The 21,206-nt window shown below is 37.7% G+C and overlaps 2 protein-coding genes across 2 annotated transcripts in view; both read right to left on the reverse strand.

Moving 5' to 3' along the window:
• The window catches only part of LOC106525479 (PDZ domain-containing RING finger protein 4), a 205,765-nt gene extending 192,749 nt beyond the window's left edge, over positions 1 to 13,016 (reverse strand). Inside the window, exons 1-2 of the mRNA XM_014019736.1 lie at positions 12,403 to 13,016; positions 12,237 to 12,326 (exon numbers count right to left, since the gene is read on the reverse strand). Coding sequence (XP_013875190.1) covers positions 12,237 to 12,326; positions 12,403 to 12,723 — 411 coding nt within the window. The 5' untranslated portion in view covers positions 12,724 to 13,016. The remainder of the gene's footprint in view (positions 1 to 12,236; positions 12,327 to 12,402) is intronic.
• Positions 13,017 to 18,829: 5,813 nt separating this feature from the next.
• The window catches only part of cntn1a (contactin 1a), a 91,917-nt gene continuing 89,540 nt past the window's right edge, over positions 18,830 to 21,206 (reverse strand). Inside the window, exon 25 of the mRNA XM_014019739.1 lies at positions 18,830 to 20,535. Within this exon, the coding sequence (XP_013875193.1) occupies positions 20,459 to 20,535 (77 nt within the window). The 3' untranslated portion in view covers positions 18,830 to 20,458. The remainder of the gene's footprint in view (positions 20,536 to 21,206) is intronic.

Raw genomic sequence — 21,206 nt, forward strand, 5'->3', positions numbered from 1 at the left:
GTGTGTGTGTGTGTGTGTGTGTGTGTGTGTGTGTGTGTGTGTGTGTGTGTGTGTATGTATGTATGTATGTATGCATTTAAAACATAAAACAATACTTCAATTGTTATACATGCATTTGAGGATAAAACATTACTGCATTGTGTGTTGGTTTAATAAACATATACACAAACCGTTTTTAACAACAGTTTAATTACATTTGGGTAAAAGTGCAGCACTGTGTGGCCCTCTCAAAAAATTGTGGACCCTTTGATTGCCCATCCCTGATCTAGCAGGACCAAGATCTTAGCTATCTTTAAAATAAATAAATAAATAAATAAATAAATAAATAAATAAATAAATAAATAGACTAAAAATTGAAATTGCGTTTAAAGGTTTTTCATCACAATCAAGTCACTTTGCAAATATGACTTTTATTTATTAATTTGTTAATTAATTTATTTATTTAATGATTTATTTATTTTTGCAAGGGTAAATAGCAGCTAGCTAAAACACCTACAACACTTTTGACAGGAATCTAATAAAAACTTCTGGTAGACTATCATGTAATAAAATTTAAATTATTTCTTTAAAAATTATAAAGTAAGATTTGTATGAACCTCTATGAAAGATTTAAAATTGAAGATGTTTTAGAACAGGGGTGGGCAATCCTGCTCCTCCTGGGTCGTTGTACTGCATGTTTTACCTGTTTCCCTGCTCCAACACTTGATTCAGGGATTGCATTATGTTTTCATGTTCTGCAGAAGCTTATTGCCCAGTCATTCCAATCAAGCAGAGAAACAAGTGACACATGCAGGATAGTGGCCTTTGAGGACCAGAATTATCATCTCTGTTTTGTAACAAAATCCACTTTGTTCTTTGTCCCAACACAGACTAGTAAGCCCTTTAATCCAGTTAGGATACTGTTCTTATCACTACCTTATATACAGACATAACAGTGAGCATGTGGTGTCGTCTTTGCAATGACTTTCGATCTTCACTTTGTAGCAGTAACTTGGATTGGAATGTCAAACCCAAACTGTGTTTACCTCAAGACTGTGGCCTCTAAGCATTATTCTGTCTCATGCCTACTGAGACAAGAGTGATTTGATTCATTTACCTCCAAANCAATGTAGTGGGTCATGTTTACCATATCACATTGATGTGTTTTGTTTTCATAGCATCATGTGAAGGGGTGTCATTGACAAGAGGACATAGTAGTGTATTTGTAGTTCTATGAGCATTTGTACATCAAAATACACTTAGAATTTGAAGTATTGAGTATATTTACTATATATTGCAATAATTTACTCTGTATTTTGCCAGACTGGTAATCCTGGGGTCGTGATGATGGGGCCCTTGAATATTGTTGCCCAGGGTACAGGGAAGTGTTAATCCGGCCCTGCCTACAACAATATCAAAACTAAATTTGCAAATTATTAAAACATTTTTTTAGCTTTAGATGTAGTAGTCTTAAATGATGGTAATGTCAAAAAGGAAGAAAAACAAGAAGCTTGAGAAATACCAGGGGTTGTAAGGAGAAATGAAGTTACAGAAAGTCAGTGTCTGTGGTACCAATGGTCACTGAAACATTTGGGATATTGTTGTGTTTCTCAGGACAGTAAACTGTGATGAAGTGAAGATTCAACACAATTTGTTGGTTTCCTTAGATTAATTGCTTTTTGTACAGTGCCCTGAGACAATTATTGGGATTTGCTACTATATGAATTGAACAATATGTAATGTATGAACTGAATTGAAGTACTGTGGCTCCAACAGACCTGAGATTTATTTCTAAAACAACACAGTCCTTGGAACAGATAAGATACTACACAACCCTCAAGCTCCCAGACCTCTAATCGAGGACCTGATTCTGAACTTGAAGTGAAATGGAACCATCCATGTGAAAAAAGCAGGGTGAAATGTATTTTTTTTTCATGCGTACAGTCCAGCTAAAACTATACTAAACAAACTTGTTCCCAGGGTCAGACTAACAAATCCAACAGCCTATTGTTTTCCAAATGAACGATGATTCATCATGTCTCCAGATATAAAACAAATTGACTCACAGCTTAACCTCAACAAAAACCCACAGAGGTGAATGTTGGCCTTTGAAATGAAACAGGGCAGATAAATAAAAGGGGGTAGGTCTGTTTAGATCCATGTCTTGGCAGACTCAAAGGGTCATGGCAGGATTAGCGAATACTTAACATGAGCCTGGCATATTACACAGGCTTATACAGTATTCTGCTCACCTCCCAAATGTGCTGCTCCTCTGGTGTAGTGTAAATTTGTTTCCTACTGTATGACAGCATCTGCCCAGATGTAATTAACCCTTGATCCTGCTGTTAACAAAATGCAAAGGTAGGTATTATTTATTCTGCATTAGATTCTGTAGATGTTGATGCATTAGCACTGATTTTAATAAGAAATTATGGAGGGTTACAGGTGAAAATATTAAACTGTGAATTAAGATTTGAGCAGTCAATCTAAGATCCCAGTTTAAGTAATCATCAGGAGTTAAGTATTTGTGCAGGACTGTGAGGTTTTTCAAAAAACATTTTTTATAATCCCACAAATTGAGAATATATTCTGATTTTTTTAAATTGTTTTTCCAAACTCAATGCTGCCTGAAAGAGGTATAGTAACATTTGGCTTAGCTTATATTCAATGGCTGTGAAGAGCAATGAAGGTTCTCATCATCGGGGCTGTGCTTGATATCAAACTGCACACAACTGTTGTGAATCTGTCACTGTCTTTGCTACCTTTAGCAACACAAAGCATGAGGAAACCTGAAACAGTCAAAATAACAAGAACCGTTACTGCAGACTGTCACAGAAATGATCAAGAGGAGAAAAAACAACAAAAAACTTGTCCTTTGTTGAGCTTTTCAAAATGAAAATTCAACTTAAGTGCAACTCTGAGTGCAGTTATAAGAAATTTTACTTCTATGAGCGTCATCTATGTAAAAACTGCACTTTTTTCCTAAGTTGCATATCAAAACTCAGACAGTCATGAAGCATTTATTATATTTTCTCACATAAATTTGTTTTTATTCCTTACTTTGGAGCTGATCATATTTGTTACTCTGTATTTTTTAACTACAGATTTTTACTGGATTTATCCTTACAGAGAGCACTATAAAAAAATTACCACTGCAAGCCCTTCGCTATAATTGAAATTACTTCAAAACTGTCTCCTGGCGTCAACGTGGAAGGTCTAGCCACAACTTTACATAATTTCACCCCCATTTCAAGCTGAAAAGAACCATGATGACAAACTTACCACCGTAGCATTTATGTCCATTACACACACAGCTGGCTGTTTACTAATGTCAACATGCTGACTCAGACCTTTTAGAGTAATTTATCTGTAACAGCTGCAAGTTAAGCCACATGTTTATCCAGCTCTGAGAAAAGCAGTTGAACCGTGTGAGTTCAAAAGGCATCAGAATGGTGACTAAGCAAAACCCCAGCTGGTAGTAAAGATGGAAACAGAGGGGGCGAGTGAATCTGACTTTTACCACAAACTATAAGCCATGTTCTCAATTGTTTGGTGGCATTCTTCTGAAGAGCAGATCCTCGCATGACATCAACTTCTGCTTGGATTTCTGCATGTTTCTAAGATTAAGTACTTTCAGACTTAAAAAGAACCTTTAAACTTGATAAAATTGCCAGGATGTTACCTGGAAATGTTGTGTTCCCTCAGTCTTAAAATTTATACCTTCTAAGACATTTGGTACTTTTCCAGATGTTGGTTTGTAAATTGTAGAATAGAGGCTCTCATCAAGAGTCTGAGTCAAGTGTTTATTTATCATAAAACTGAAATTTATTCACCCTTCTGCAAATCTCCACCTTAGTTCTGAACAAGAGGGTTGCCTCTACGCAGCTTCGTGCTGCAGGAGGGAAGGTTCTGACTGTTGTTTGTGCTTATGCACCAAACAACAGTTCAGATTACCCAGCCATTTTGGAATCTTTGGATGGTGTCCTGGAAGGGGTGCCATCTGGATGCTCCCTTGTTCTGCTGGGTGACATCACTGCCCATGTGGGCAATGACGGTGTTATCTAGAAGGGTGTTATTGGAAGGAACGGCCTCCCTGATCTGAACTTAAATGGTGTTCTGTTAATGGACTTCTGTGCAACCAAAAGACCCACTGGTGGACACCAATGATGATGGAGGCCATCAAACTGAAGAAAGAGGCCTTCCGGATTTGGCTTTCCAGGACTCCTAAAGCAGCTGACAGGTACAGGGTGGCAAAGAGTGTTGCAGCTTGGGTGGTTGCAGATGCAAAAGCTCAGGCATGGAAGGAATTTGGGGAGACCTTGGAGAAGAACTTAAAACCGTTCAGTGACTCAGAAAAGGAAAGCGTTCCCTGCAGGCTGTACTTGGTTTGGGTGGGGAACTGCTGACCCAGACTGAGGACATTATTGGGTGGTGAAGGGAACACTTTGAGGATCTCCTCAATCCACCCTCCATGTCCACCTTTGAGGAGGCAGAGTATGAAGACTCGGGGGAAGACAAGTCCATTAACATGGCAGAGGTCACCGAGGTAGTCAAAAAGATCCTTGGTGGCAGGGCGCCAGGGGTGGTTGAGATTCACCCCGAGAAGCAGAAGTCTCTGGATGTTGTGGGGCTGTCGTGGTTAACACGTCTCTTCAACATCACATGGAGGACTGGGACAACTCCTGTGGAGTGGCAGACCAGCGTGGTGGTTCCCATTTTTAAAAAGGGAGACAGGAGAATGTATTCTAACTATTGCGTGCTCACACTTCTCACTCTCCCTGGGAAAGTTTACTCCAGGGTCATGGAAGAGAGGCTCCAATCGATTGTCAAACCTTGGATTCAAGGGGAACAGTGTGGCTTTCAACCTGGTTGTGAATCAGTGGACCAGATCTTTACCCTTGCAGAGTTGCTCATATCTTAAATCTGACATATTCAACATGTTGTACTGTCTTCCCAGCATGTGGTGTTCCCCGAGGACAAACAAGCAAGCAGTCTGTTGAACGTGATGTGTAGCCAATCAGAAAGTGAGGTGACTGAAATAAATAGAGTAGTTCAAAATACAGAAGACAAAATGACAGTTATGGTGCATCAAACGGAGGTGGACGTTGGAGACATCTTTTTGTTTAATTTTTTTTCTCTGTTAAAAATAGTCCACAAACTATTGCCATGTTTGTTTATGCTGTTCCTGACAATTTTAAACATCTTACCAAAAAATAATAATAATGTGCTAAATTCCAAGGGAATTCAAAGAAATGCAGCAAAAGCTGTAAACAGTGACACACCCCACCCCCTGAAAACAACAACTGGATAAATTAAAGCTGATCCAAGAACCATAATTAAACAAACAGTTTGTGTATACACACAGACATGTTTACAGTCAATAAACACATATAAACTATTTCTATTCTTTATTTTTACCAGCTTCTTTCTTCCAGGGCCACCAGTGCCCTTATCCAGCCTTGTCCTTGTCCTCCTGTGGGAGGGACAGGGAACACCCCAAACAGGTCTCAAGTCCATCAAAGGGCTACAGATTATTTGTCAGATGGAAATACAACACTTTCCTACATTATGGATATCAAAACAAAACAGCTTCAACTGATCTGATATTTTGTTTGCTTGATTTAACAATTTTACTGTGAATATTTTGAAAATTAGGATATTTTTTCTCTAATTAGAACAAAATGCTGAAGTACTCCTGCCAACCCTCTAGGTGACAAGAACGTTCACATTATACTAACACTATGATACAAGGAAAGAGCCTTCTTAGCTTGGTTAAAGCTTCTACTTAACCTTTTTAAATATTCAGTACAATTTTATCTTGTTTAATTTATGCACTAAGTGAAGTGTTTTGTAAGCATGATAAAAAAATCTGAAAAAAACAATTCAGTTTAGGTTCAAACAGTAAAAACTAAGAAGCTTTTCAGCAGGCGGTGATAAATTTACCATGAATGCACCCTTTTTTTTTACAAGCACGGTGGTCTTTGTTGGAGTGGTTTGCTTGCTTCACACCCAACACCTCAAACAACAGACTGGAACAGCAAAATAATTTAAGCACATGAAAAAGCACACACAAACACACACACACGCCATTGTGAATAATAAAAAAACAGACGTTTACTGTGCAGTCACTGCTCAATGGTTTGGTCTAAACCCACAAAATTAGACCATCACATACCCAAATCTGCCTCACAGCTCTGAGAAAACATCTTGTTTGCCAAACCAACACCTATGAAAACATTACAAATTCCTTAAACATTAGAAATGTATGTACAAATAAGGGAGAAAAGAGTGAGACGATAAGCAAGACGTGAGTTAAATTGGCACTAAATAATTAAGTTATTTATACCAAAATTCTCCTAATAATTCATTCTAAATTAATGTGAGCTGATGTTAGGTGTGTGTGTGTGTGTGTGTGTGTGTGTGTGTGTGTGTGTGTGTGTGTGTGTGTGTGTGTGTGTGTGTGTGTGTGTGTGTGTGTGTGTGTGTGTGTGTGTGTGTGTGTGGGGGGTCATACTGGAGAGGAAATAGGAAATGGTGAGCAGGGCGGCCCTGCTCTCTCACAGGCGAAGGACAAACAGTTTACTTGGTGTAAATTCTGCGTAAATGGCATTCCAAACAGAGCAGAACAGGTACAGAAAACACCTCCAGGGGGGCTAAAACACCAAGAACACAATCCCATATTTCTACCTTGAGACTGCGCTCAACCCTCAACCCATTTTCCATTTGAACTTTTTTTATATATAAATCTGCCAGCTGTGAGGGAAGCAGGCAGCAAGCTGTAAACCGGTGCTGTTTTTCTGAGTGCAGCAGACGTTTTCTTCCATTTTCAACAAAATGCTTTGGGGAATTACAGCACACAGAAACTATAAAGATGTCTAGACAGGCAACAGAAAGATGTTTAAACTTCAGGGTCTAAGTGATGTTCCAAGAAGACATCTGTTTTTGTTTGTATAGCAACAAACAAAAGATATGTTATCCTTTTTTGTTGCCTCCTGCTTCTTCAAAATCTACTTATTGCTTGAAAAAATATGCTGGTGTATTTTTATTTAGGACCTCAAAGTGTAAAAAAAAGTCCTATAAGGTGTATTTTCGTCTGTTCTTTTTTTATGGAAGAAAACAAAACAAAGTGATGTTGTCACTGCCTTTTGCGCAGGGTTGGATTTTGATATTGATGTGTGCGTACTAAGCTCTTCATCTTTATCTCTATCAGAGTCGATTTCTCTAAGACTGTAAGGGAAGCTCAGCTTCCCCTAAAATGTAAAAAAAAAGATAAAATATATACTGTTGTGTGTACATGTCATTGACTAATGCACTACAATGTGCTCAATTTTTGTTCAGAATCAGCTTCTTATCACTGGTAACGACGCGGCTTTCCTCATTTCCTCATTTCCTCGTTTCACTCATTCCCGCAGCTTCACAGTGCTTTAAACAGTCGGACGTACAGCAGGGCTATTCAACTAAATTTCTCCGGGGGCCACAGTTACTGCAGACCAAGAACTCAGGGGCCAAACATTCAGCAATTAAAGTCATTGTGTAAATAATCCAGGTATTACTGTATTTAATTACGAATACAACATATAGAACCCTATAAAAATAGTGATAATTAAACAATTTCAAAACAAAAAGAACACATTCTGCCTCCTATTTAACACAAATAATATTTTGACATCTCTGACTTGCCGAATTTTTAAACCAATTTTATTTTCAATTTTATATTTTTATTTTCAACTGCTTGTATTTTTAGCTGTCTTGAGTGGGCATAGAAATGGCTTTTACCAGCTTGTAGCCAAGATTCTGACGTTTCTGTAGATATCAAGCATGTCTATGTTTAACTAAAAAAACGTAGAGTAATTAAAGTAGAAAACCAGGGGTTTGGGCTTAAGAGATGAATGAACCAATTGGCGGGCCGAACTTTGGTTACTCGTGGGCCAGATGTGGCCCGCGGGCCGCCAGATGAATAGCCCTGGTCTACAGGCTACAGAGCTCATAGCGATGCAAAGACTGCAGCCGAATGAGACGAGTCATTGGATAAATGCTGGCTTTGTCCCGCCCATCGGACGCTGAGCATCTCTGGGGGTCTATGGGGCAGGGGGCTGGTCGGACGCTCGTTGTCTGCATGATGATTGGATGATCTGTCGGAGGCTGAATCCCTTTTTGATTGACAGCGAAATGAGCGAATCAGCGATCTTTTTGGTGTAAACATGCATGGGAGCAGTTTTTAGTTTCGTTTCTGTTCTGAGTTGAAGCGGAGACTTTATTAATCCTTTTAGCAACATTTTCTTTGTTAAAAACGACTAGCAACAAATCAAACTTCTATTTCTGGTGTTATTTCTGTAGTTGCTTATGTTTGGAGACATTTCTATCACTCTCTCTGACTTCTGTCCAGCGCGGGTGCTGCTGAGCCCCTTCACCGTCATGAAACACCCACAGATGACACACTGCACACTAGCCTCGCTCCAGTAACAAGCTGCACGGCAGACATTTTGAATGTTGTGGACCGGATTTTGGTGAAGCCATTTGATACAGTCTTGTTTACAGAGAAAACCAGAGTTAAACGGCAGGGCTGATAAACTCCTCAGATTAATTTGGTGCAAAAGGAGGGGAAAAGTAACAGGTATTTTTAGCTGTTCTGGTATGACAAAGTGAGCTGGCTGCTGTAAAAGACTATAGAATAATCTGGAAAATGATTATAAAAGCATTGGATCAATTAATTCCTTTTAAAAAATCAAAGCAAATTTGGTAAAGAAATATGAAATTGTTTAATTTGTATTTGTATGAGTCACTGTTTGAGGAGTTGATTTTTTAGTTTTGTTTTCTTATTTGGTTTATTGTTTGAAATTAATTTTTTTTGTAAATAGGAGCAGCTATCATAAGGTATTTTTCTTTTTTCTGCTGCCTTTCATTTTATTTTATTTGTATTGTTTTGTTGTATGTAATGCTTTGTTTTTAAAAATGAAATGAATAAATACTATAAACTAAACAAAAGGAACGGAGGGTAGAATTTATAACCCACACATGTTATGATGTAGGCCGAAACTGAGCTTCCTCTTGTTGAAAGACCAGCATCCGCCACTGATTTCTATTCATTTAAATTAGAATCCAATTAATCTAAATTCTCCTGCAAAAATGATTCAATCTTCTTTGTCAACAAAGTGTTTTTTACTTGCTGTTTTTAGCTATGATAATAAAACTATTTGATGTAAACTAGGTGAAACTCTCAGTTTCTGATTATTTCAGCTTTAAGGAAAAAATGTAGAGCTAGGCAATCCTTTAAGCTGCTGTCATGATTATGCAGAATTTATGATGATTATCAGAATGTGCAAAATATTCAGTAACTAAACTTGAATTCTACTTTCTATTATGAGTTTATCACACTGAGTGGCTCTAGTAGCAAAAATAAAGCTTTGTTCTACTTCTGTCTAAAATCTGGAGAGAATTGCTTTAAAAACACAACACAACTTGATTGTTTTTATTTTATTTCAATTATCAAATTACCAGCAAATTAAAAACTTGTGTTTCATAAACGGCAACTCAGCACTCTCAAATACTGAAAACGCTATTTGGAAGGCAACGCACATATAATAATAAAATTATAAAAGACATTTTAGAGAGAAATTTGTAGACAAGAGCTGAAAATAGATACTGTCCTGCTTCCCAACTCTGGCAGGAGAATGAATCATTTTCCACATTAATCAAAAGTCAGCCTGTTGCACTCGCAGCATATTTTGGGCAATTAGAGGGAGACATTAAGTGACCATTGCTCTGATTGAACCCGTCCAACCTCAGCTGCTGCCCAAACACAACATGAAACCCAGCCAGAGGGGGAAAAAAGAGGCTGTCTGTTAAGCTTAATAAAATGTCAGCTAATATTAGATTTAGTTGCAAAAAACGTAAGGTTATAAGTCATACTTGCAACAGAGTAGTTTGTACAGATTCCCCAATTGACAAACTACCAGCAGATTTACAACAATGAACCTGTTTAAAGTGTCCCTGAGCAGAATAACTGACAGCAGATGTACAAAAAGCTCTAACATTGTTGGGTTTTTTTTCATTTGTTTTATTCTAAATGTTAGTTTTATAAAGTAATGTGGTGTCTAAGCTGGTGTGCTGTACATTGTTGTGATGCAGGTGTTCCAATTCTTCTTGTAAGACATCGTATAAATTCATGTGTTAACTTGTATCTTTAGTTATTCTTTTTAGACATTTTAACGGTGAGGTTCAAAAAATGATGGCAACTCTAAGCGTCAAACTGCTTCTATAAATCAATGGATCCCAACAGTTCTGCAATACATCTCATCTTTTTTTTCCCAGTATTTTTTGACTGAGTACTTGTCAAAAAGAATTGGCCCTAAGCCTAAACTGTTTAGTCATTTTTCATTTCAACTTTGTCATTTTTTTAGCAACATCTGTAGTCTTGTATGTTTTGGCCCGGAGGGCAACTTTCCTGTTTATGTAATGGTGACAAAGCTCACAATGTTAGGATGCACCAACTGAATAACAACATTTTTGAAAGGAATATATATTAAATGCTCAAGTTTTACATTTTTCTTGTGAGATCTGTTAGCACTTGTAGTAAGTACTGAGGGTGATGCTCAGCCACTACCACAACAAATTTTAGCTCAGTATCTGAAAAAAATAAACATTTAAAAAAGGTGTCAAGGGTTTGTGGTAGAACCCAATGCAGGCGGACACGAGGAGCTTGAGGGCAAAATTAAACTCAATTATTTGAACACCAAAAACAAAAGGCTGATGTGGCAGCAAAAATGGTAAATGGTACTGAACTTATAGAGCGCTTTTCAAGTCCCTCTGGACCCCCAAAGCGCTTTACACTAACAGACATTCACCCATTCACACTCACATTCACACACTGATGATGGCAAACTACACTGTAGCCACAGCTGCCCTGGGGCACACTGACAGAGGTGGGGCTGCCATACATCGGCGCCACCGGACCCTCTGACCACCATCAGTAGGCAAGGTGGGTGAAGTGTCTTGCCCAAGGACACAATGACTGAGACGGCTGGACGGGCGATTGAACCGGTGACCTTCCGGTTCCAGGACGACTCCCCTAACCACTCCGCCACAGCCGCCCCAAAAATGCACAAAAACTGAGAAACACAAGGAGACACAAGACCAAAACTAATGAATGAACCATAAAAATTGAGTACCAGGGACAATGAGACACAGGAAACACCTGAACTGATTGGGGATTGGAAAAGGTGAGGCTGAAACACTGTGAGACAGACAGAGGGAGAGATATGACACAGGGAAACATACAAGGAGCCAAATACAAAAGCAATTGGACAAAAAATGAGATGATAAAAACTAAGGTGGCACAAGACAAGAAGCATGAGTCCTCAAAATACAAGAAAAAAATCAAGACGAATAAACCAAAAGGACTATACGCACACAAGGAAAAACAATGACCAAGTTATGGCAATATTATTTTTATGTCAGTTGTTTCAGCAATAATTTTGAATCAACTTGACTCTAAAAGATAATATGTTGTAAATGTACATGCACTGATAACTGTCAGAGAATTTTGTTGCAATCCATCCACTGGTTCATGAGATCATTTGCTAAAAGACGGACATATTAACACACAAACTATCATGATCACCTACCTTTTACAAAAGTGTATCAGTGTTGTGATCATCTTTTGACTTTAAATATATATTTTAAAAAGTGGATCTTCAGTGGTAAGCAGACAACGGTAACAGAAAACTGCAAAAAACACACACACAAAAATCACCTATTGGGCTATAAATAATAATAGTAAAAGGTTGAAATCTCTTGAAATAACTCCATGACAAATTTCTAAACTTTTCCAAAGTTTTGCTGTAATCGTCTGCTTTGTATAATTTGCTGTGAGAGATGAAAGACCACAGCACAGAAAAGGATAAACAGAAGGGCGTGAGGGGAGATTATCTTCTGTAAGCATCTGTCAGCTCGACCGGGATCCATAAGTCAACATTTACAAGAAAGCTAAGATATGGAAACATTGAAGAAAGATGTGAAAATCCCAGTTCACAAGAAACAGAAAACCTTTTCAACTCCTGTATCAACAAAACCAGGATTATCTTAAAGGACCCAAATAATGGCTAGAGATCACAAGACACTGCTGCTGCTTTAGGGGATTTTGCATCATTCAAAGCACATTTAAATTAACTTGTGTGCTGAAGTCATGCACAATGTGAGTGATGACAAAAAACAGAAGAGCAAACAAAAAGAGAAACAGTGGGATAAGTCTTTCCTACCCCAGGTGCTTCAGCTGTTTCCTGCAGCTCTCCTTCAGGGAATGTTTCATCTGATCCCTGGTTCTGCATGTCAGCAGCTCTGAAGTCCCTCTGATCCAAACAGAACACTTCATCAAAGCTACATCATGTATATCTTCACAACCAGCTGAAACACCATGCCTCTCACCTGGTAGCCAACAATCTGTCTCGTGATGCTGTTGATGTTCAGTAAATACTGTTCCAGTCTCCTCTGGTACTGGAGGGCAGCGAGATGAGCCTCGTGCTGAAGCGTTTTCACCTGAGCTAGCAGGGTCCTCTCGGTCCTCCTCCACCTGAGCCGCTCCACGCGGGCTGTGCGCTCCACAGCAGCGCCCCTCTCCTCCAGCGCGGCTGCGCGCGCCCGGAGCGCCTCCACACAGCGGTGCTCCTCGGCGGACAGCAGCGGCAAACCGCATCCCTTCTGACAGACTCCCTGACCCGAGTTCGCTTCTGTCTGCAGCTCCATCATCACTCGGATCTTGAACTTTGTTTGGCAGAGTCACAGGAGCACAGGCAGTCAGCGAGGCGCACACAGCGAGACTTTTCTGGGTTTTAGGAGAGAGTTTAGTTTAAATGTCTGAGCGCTTGTCTGCCTGACAGGACGGAGTGAAAACTTGGAGTGATCTGCGCAGCTCGGACAGAATGCATGGTGATGATGGTGATGGTGGTGGGTGAGGAGTTTCCTCACAGAAAACTTCCTCATCCTGAATCATCACATCACTTCAGCGTTTGTCGTTCTTTACATTTTAATGGATTTGCCTTGTATGCTTCTGTGCAGTTTGATCAAGTGTGCAATAAAGGTGTCAGACTTAAAAGGCCATTTCGGACATTTTGTTTGGTTCTGCAGAAAATATATTTATGAGTCAACTGATTACTTTTAGGATATGTTTGAATTATCTACTAATTATTTGCCTTACAGTGAATCTACGGTGGCCGACGCAGGTGCAAACGCGCAGCAAATGTCAAAAGGTGCTGCAAACATATGAATCATGCCAACTCCACTGCAAAACACACACCTGCACTGTAAAAAAAAATACCCCATATCTACTCAATAAAAATGAGGCAACAGATTACAAGCAATAATTAAATTTTGCAATGTTTGGAATTGAGTAAATATTAATTAAATGGAACGCATAATAGTTATTCATTTCATATAAATAGATTTGAATAGAAAACAGTTCATAATTATTTAAAACCTACACAAAAATATTCAGTGGAATTAAAAACAATGAACTTCTCAATGTGTAAATAGTACTGATAAAAATGTTTTAATTCTACATCTAAGTGTAATGTATCCCTCCATCCATTATCTGTACCAATTTACCTAACAGTCATGTTTTTGGTCTGTGGGAGAAAGCCAGAGTGCCCGGAGAGAACCCATGCATGCATGGAGAGAACATGCAAACTCTACCCAGAAAGAAAAAAATGTGAACTGCCAGCCACAAGACATTTGAGGAGAGATGACAAAAAGTTGCTTCCACTGATCATATATCAACATGTAACTGGTTCACTAATGGACTACTTATTTCTAAGAAATAAGAATATTTAGATTCAACTTATTTCGTTGATTAAGTTCAAATCAATGTATAGATTAATAGATGATTATTAGTCAATCACATTACACTTAGGTGGCACAGTAGCTCAGTTGGTAGAGCTGATGCCTTTCAGCAAGAAGGTTGCAGTTTGAATCCCGGCCTGCATCTTTTTGGGCAGAGTTTGCATGTTCTCTCCAGGCACTCCGGCTTCCTCCCAATGACCAAAAGCATGACTGTTAGGTTAATTGGTACAGATAAAGGATGGAGGGATACATTATGCTTAGATGTAGAATTAAATCATTTTTATCAGTACTATTTACACACTGAGAAGTTTTTTTGTTTTTAATTCCACTCAATATTTTTATGTATGTTTTAATTAATTCTGTACTGTTTTCTATTCAAATCTATTTATATTAAATGAATAACTATTAAGAGTTCCATTTAATTAAAATTTACTCAATTCCAAACACTGTAAAATTTAATTAATAATATTGCTTGCAATCTGTTGCCTCATTTTTATTGAGTAGATATGTTTTTTTTTTTACACACATTTGTTCTTCTATACTCATAGAGACTTTGCACTGACTTCTATTCATTTACTGGTAATTTCTATAGCCTAACCCTGACCCCTTACCATAACCATCCCAGTTCATACTTCACCCTATACAATTCAGTTTATGTGTATAGTACCAAGTCACAATGTCATCTCAGGGCACTGTACACAAAAACAATGAGCAACACCTGACAATCAAGGAATTATACATTAACTTTACCTAAAACTAATACATTAGAAATATGTATTAGACCTGTTTCCACATGGAATAAACAGAGTTCACTATTACACAGATTCATAAGGATGGTTATTTTAAAAGACAGCTGAAAGTGGAAATTCTTCAGAAGAAAATCTTAATATAATATTCAGTGTAGTAGATATTTGTGTAGCTTGCATCTGGTATTTTTGTACTAATAGTTGTATAACTGATCATATTAACAATTTTATTGTTATATCATTGTGATGTTATTGTTAATATGATGTTTTTATGTAGACCTTTATTACTGAGGTAATAAACTCAACTCAACTCAACTCAAATGAACTCATCTCAACTCAACTCTTTTTCTTTAAACAGTGGGTGTTCACAAACAATATACTACAGGTAAGAAAATTGTTACTTGTTGCATCCCTTTAAAAATACGTCCTGTTTAGTAGAGGTTACACATAAAACATCATTAGTCCAAGATTAAATGATTGGTGGGTCTATGCTATGCTCCTCCTGCAGAATTTTCTGTTCAAGTTGTGCTCCGATTAAACATTTCTCAAAGGAGACATGCTTCTTCACTGGCTGATTCTGCATCATTGTTTGCATTCTTCATTATAATACAGCCTTTTATCTAAACCCGACGCAGCATGACATACCAACCGCATGTTGCTGCAGATGTAGCGTCACATTTCAGGTCTTCCTGCAAAACAACCTGACTGTGGTCAGCTGCCTGCTCCAATTCAAACTGTGTTTTTGTGTTTGGCTGAGCTGTCAGGGAACAGGTGTAGATTTACCAAAACATTCATGCAATCAGTTGTGGGACTGCTCTCAGGTCTGCAAACACAGGCACAAACGGGTCAGAGGATATTTGTAATCAGTCAATCACTTTGGAACAGAAGTTGTGTGACTTTCCATACAGAGTTCATAGATAAAACGATACTGAAGCGCATGCTGCATTTTATGTTAAGATGATTTGGGCAATCAAGAGCACAGTGAGTGTTTTAATTTGAAAAAAAAAATCAACAGCCACCTTGGGTCAGACTTATCACACACAGACCATACGTTCAGACCGATAAGCCTTTAAATCATGGCAGAAAAAGAAATATATTATTTCTGCCTTTTGTTCTCTCCTTGAGCTGATTCCACTGAACGGCAGAGATGGATTGGACTGAAACTCAGGATCTAAATCAAATTGATTTGTTCTAACCTGATCCAAGAGGAGAAGCGTTATCAGTTTACCTTTCATCTGCTCAATATCTCGGAGGAGACAAAACTCCCGCAGCTGTTTCTCCTTGAACAACCAGAGCAGGGCTTTATCTGAGAGGGGGACAGAATGAAACATTATCTGCCACTCATACATAAAGCTGGTTTTGGTAGAGAAAAATGTTTCCAGATGGACGTTTTTAACAAGGGGTTGAACGTCCACACCTAAATGGGCCACTTCTTGCAAATGGTTGAATGATAATGAAAGTTGTCTGAAACTATTTCTAAATAAATAAATAAACAGTTTTTTGCTTATATGTGAGAGTCTGACTTTTTGTGAAAGATGTTTTATTTCTGCAATAAAAAATACAAATCTTTTAAAATCATATTTAATGGCCTATTTTCAATTTTACAGCAACAAATATTAAAAAGACATTTAAACCTCTTGCATTTGGTTTGTTTGGGAACCCAAACTGCCATTCTGGAACCCCTAGGTACTGTAGTTTTTAAATTAATTAATAGTCTGTTCATAATCATTATATGCATATTTGAGGATTGTTTAACCCTCAAGTAAAGCTATGAGTCAGAAACAAGTAAATGAACAATATGTGCCAGCCCATTCAGCTGAAACTGGTCAATTATTTTCCATTGTATGCATTTTTGTTGTTTTTCCTGTCTTTATTTATGTGTGTACAACTGACATATTATTATACAAGATCACAGGGATCAGGAAAACTGAAACCAGAAAAGGGACTGTCATGTCTCCTCTATATAAACAAACAGGTCTTAGCCATATTTTAAAAAAGGCATAAAAATTATATTTTTAGGCATCAACTTTTGTTATTTTCGACAGTTCTTACCATAAAGCTAATGTTCAAACATTAATTTTCTAACACATTTAGCTGTAATTATTTATTTTGTGTTTCAAACAAAAGCGCCTGTGACATCATGACTGGGTGTCTGACTTGAGTGCACAGACTGTGGTTCCAAAAATACAACATGGCAGCTCCAGTAAATCAGGTCCTGCTGACTTCAGTTCCTAACAGCAAGAAAAGGTGGGCAACTCGGTCTAGTGTAATATACATAATTATGTGAGAATGCATAATGTCGTGTTTTTTTTTTTTTTTTAAAAATTACTTTATTTGTTGACAGCTGAAGATGGGCACCAGCTTCCTTGTGACCTGAAAAAAAAAGCATGTAAAAACTAGATGAATGGATGTATGATGGAATTTATTTGTTGTTTTCTTTGGATATGTTGCTAACTGTTTTGTTCATTTAAAAGATTTTAATTTTCAAAGTAGTGAGCAGGTCTGACATAGAGCACGTACAGAGCAACATAACATTAAAAAAGAACAATGTTTTGAAAATGTTATATACATCATTAGCCCAAATAGTACGAACATTTGTGTTTAGTAGATTATGTCTTTGTTGTAACAATGAATCTTATAGTGGGCACCTGATTGGCAGCACATGGGGTTACCAAAAGTGCAAAACAGGTGTCAATAACAACAAAATAAACTGCTTGACAGAGAAGATTTGGCAATTTTTCATGTACAAAACCCACATACTCGGCTCTACTGCTCATCCCACAAATGCATGTTCCTTACAAATGTGGCTCCTTTTAACAAGAAATTAGCAGGCTTTCCAATAAGATCATAAGATTTATTTCCAAAAAGCATTGTTACTTCAAATATATTCATATACACCACAAATGCCCTTACTTTTTGTGTTATGTTTATAAGAAATGAAGATTTAGAGCCTTCCCAGTATTAAAAGAAAGCATAAGAGTCCACAAAATGATGATGTTTGTCTCATGAAGAATCTGTGTTGCCATGTTGTAAAATAGGTCAGTTTGTTTGGAGTTTCTCTTCATAACTAACATTTTTACTTCTGAACTAAATTGTTAAAAACAATTAACAATCTTACACCAAGAAGTTTATACCAGCGTCTGAAATTTGAACAAATAAATATTTAACAACATATTTTCTCTAAACTGTGAATCTGTCTTCAAAAATTATTTTTGGTTTAATGCATTGTTTTCAGGTTAATGAAAAAGCTAGGAAGAAAGCAACAGAGAAACATTATAGGTAACTACACTTTTATTGTTCCTTTTCAGCCAATGAGAGGTTTCAGCTTCATCCCTCATATATGGCAGTCACATCCAGCAGAGAACTGGATTCCCACAGACAGGCAGGTATGCTGCCACTTCCACCACTGATGTCATCAGTTCTCAAACAATATGTGTGCAATAGACTACAGGACCATTTTTAAAACTGGAATGATATTCCCTTCAGTCAGTTTAGAAGGTATCTTTAAAGAACCTCCTTCATTGAGACCTGACTCACAGAAGCTTAAAGCAGCAGATGCACTAAGATCTCTACCAACGCTGACTTACAGGGATGCCACTTAGGAATGGTATGGTTTTTAGAAAAGTCCTAGAAGTTTCTATGATAGTTGCACATTGCAAAGTTTGTTATCTCATGCATGCATGTTATAAGTTTGAGCTGCTGTGTTGTCCAAAATGTCAACGTTCAAGGCAATCATGCATTTGGCAACTCTATTTCTTTTCTCTCTCTCTCTCTCTCTCTCTCTCTCTCTCTCTCTCTCTCTCTCTCTCTCTCTCTCTCTCTCTCTCTCTCNCTCTCTCTCTCTCTCTCTCTCTCTCTCTCTCTCTCTCTCTCTCTCTCTCTCTTTTTATTTTGATGATTTGTGGCATGAAAATAAACCAAGAAAAGCACTTTGTGGTGGACATTGATACGGTCACAATGTAAAGAGGCATGACCAGCATCTGTCATGCAACAAAGACCCAAAGGAATTCAAAACGCAGCATTTGCTCCTCTATTCTGAGGGAAATAAAGTTTAAAACTGACAAGCCAGAGATGGGTCAAGACATACAGATATAATAGTCACAAACAGAAATGGCAATGTCGATAATGTTCATAAACTCTGATTGTATGTTATTAAAAGCACAAAAACTGTGCGTTCAAAACAACATTATAAGGTTTGGATGAGCTCTATAGATGGCTTTTGTTTACCTGTTGATATTTAAATAATGAAAAAATACAAGACTTCTGGTACATGAAGATCAGCACATGGTCTTATTTAAAAATGATCAGACATTGCACATTTAACAAAGGGTGTGAGCGTCGCTACTGTTTACCATTGTTATAGTGACTCTCACACAAAGCCAACCATGAGAGGCAATAAATGAGACTGAAATGCTAACATTTGTTGCAAAGCACCGACTAGTACCACTCATAGACCATGTATTATAATACTGGACCTTACATGGGATCCCAGTGGTTGAAGCTGGAAGAGGAACATGGACCGGCCTCAGGACAAATTTTAAGGCCCGCCCCTTCCATCAAAACAAATAGGTCTCGGCACTTATTAAAACTAATCCTCAGTTATTCTTTTCTTGACTCCTTGAATTGACATAGTTCTTAAATTGTTCACATGTTATTGTTCTAACATGTGTAGGTGTAATTAGTTATTTTGTATTTAAAAGAAAGGCCATGTCCCAGCCTCATATCCATAGTACACAAACTCTGGTTCCAAAACTACAACCTGGTAGATCCAATAAACCAGGACCTGCTGACCTAATCCCCAACAATGTGAGAATGTGAGGCACTTGGTTTAGTATTATAATATATGTCAGTGTCACTGTGGTTTTAATGATACAGTTCAAACAAGGTGGAATTAGGTATTTAGTTTCAGATCCCAGCACAAACCAAAATGTTGCTGCAAATTTGTGGTAAAACAACTAGAAGTCAGTGACAGATTTGCAGTTAAAATGCCATATTTGACAGTTTTGTTTTGTTTCTTTTGTTAAACTTCATGGCTTGATCTGCTTTCACATGAGCTGAAATATGCTGACCCACAAACAATAAAACATTTTACTTTCATTTAACAACATTAATACACACACAGCTGGGAAGTAGAAGTAATGGAGCTCATGGTATGGTTTAACAAATAAGCACCAGTTATAGATAAAACCAATCTGCTTCTTCTTCAGCCTTCATTATATTAGATATGACAATATCTGTTATTGAATATTTTAATTCAGTATGACATAATGTTTCTTTCTGTTTGTTATAAAAAAGATTTGCTTTAACTGTATCGCTGTAAGACAGTGTTTGCTTTAAGTAAAAAAAATGACACAGAACTGTAAATAAAAGTCCAAGTTTTATGATTTTTTAAAAACCTCCATAAGTATTTGATTACCTGATACTAATGAATGCACTGAAGGATTGAATTTTCCAAAACATCCCTGTTTAAATGATGCTTAGGTTGCTAAAAAAAATGTAGCATTATACCAAAAAATCTGTTTGAGATGTGAAAAAAAAACTTAACTAGCAAAATTTACGATTTACACTTTCAGTCATGATCCACTTTAAAACAAGTCACTGTGAAAGATAAGAGCAATCATTTATATAAGGCATTTAATTGTGACAGATCTCCTTCAACACTTCTTTTTAAGAGGCTTTTTGTGGATAAATATGGAATGTCCTTGTCCATTTCCAAATCATTTCGTGTCCATGTCGATTTCCGTAAACATCCCAGAGAGGGAAGATAGCTGGAACGTGACATCCCGGATAACAGGGCGAAATACAGATATTGTGGAATGACTCCCAAATCCTTACAGACGTAAACCTTCAGCAACCACGGGTTTCTCTGTCAGTAAGAAAAGACAAAGATGGCGCTACATTCAAATGTTCAGGAGGAGGAGAACCACCAGGAGCAGGGAGGGTACTCTGAGAGAAACTGTGGGTATAATGCCTCCACCTGAAAAAAAGAAAAAAAGAAAAGAAAACCAAAGATATGATCTTAAAACAATTTGACTGATGTCACATTTAAAGGCGATGTCATGGAAAACAATAGATAATGTCACCTGGATGCTTTATGTCATAGTTGAACAGACATGCAAAATTTTCTAAACACACTCACTAACAATTACTTGAGGGAGAGGCTGAAGGATCTGTTCACTTTGGACCAAGTATAATGGGCCCTTTAGTGTCACTGTAAGTACAAATTGTGGTAATGCAAGTCCAAGATTCCTTGCTGAGCATCACATGGCACCATTCATCATCAGTCTCTGCCCATATGCTAGGACACCACTACAACCTAAGCTATCTCTGCCTTGTTATTGGCAGCTTTCTCATGGTATGGTGAACTTGTAGTCCAGCTGATCCCGGTAATAAAGTCACAGTGAGGGATAACACAAAGTGTTGTAAGGAGTCTACTTCCTATGTTTGCATGGCAGGCACGTGGAGTTCTGTAATGGTTGGCATACAACACAATGATTCTTTTTTGGCATGGGCTGTTTCAAGCATCAGGACCCTTCACAGCATGTGTGGATGCCCTCAATTACCAATGACTAGAACATTGGAGCATCGGTACTCCTGAACATGCACAATACATCCAACCAGCCTTGTGTAAACCCATGCAACCTTTAT

Source organism: Austrofundulus limnaeus, unplaced genomic scaffold (assembly GCF_001266775.1).
Source record: "Austrofundulus limnaeus strain Quisiro unplaced genomic scaffold, Austrofundulus_limnaeus-1.0 Scaffold229, whole genome shotgun sequence".
Taxonomy (NCBI): domain Eukaryota; kingdom Metazoa; phylum Chordata; class Actinopteri; order Cyprinodontiformes; family Rivulidae; genus Austrofundulus; species Austrofundulus limnaeus.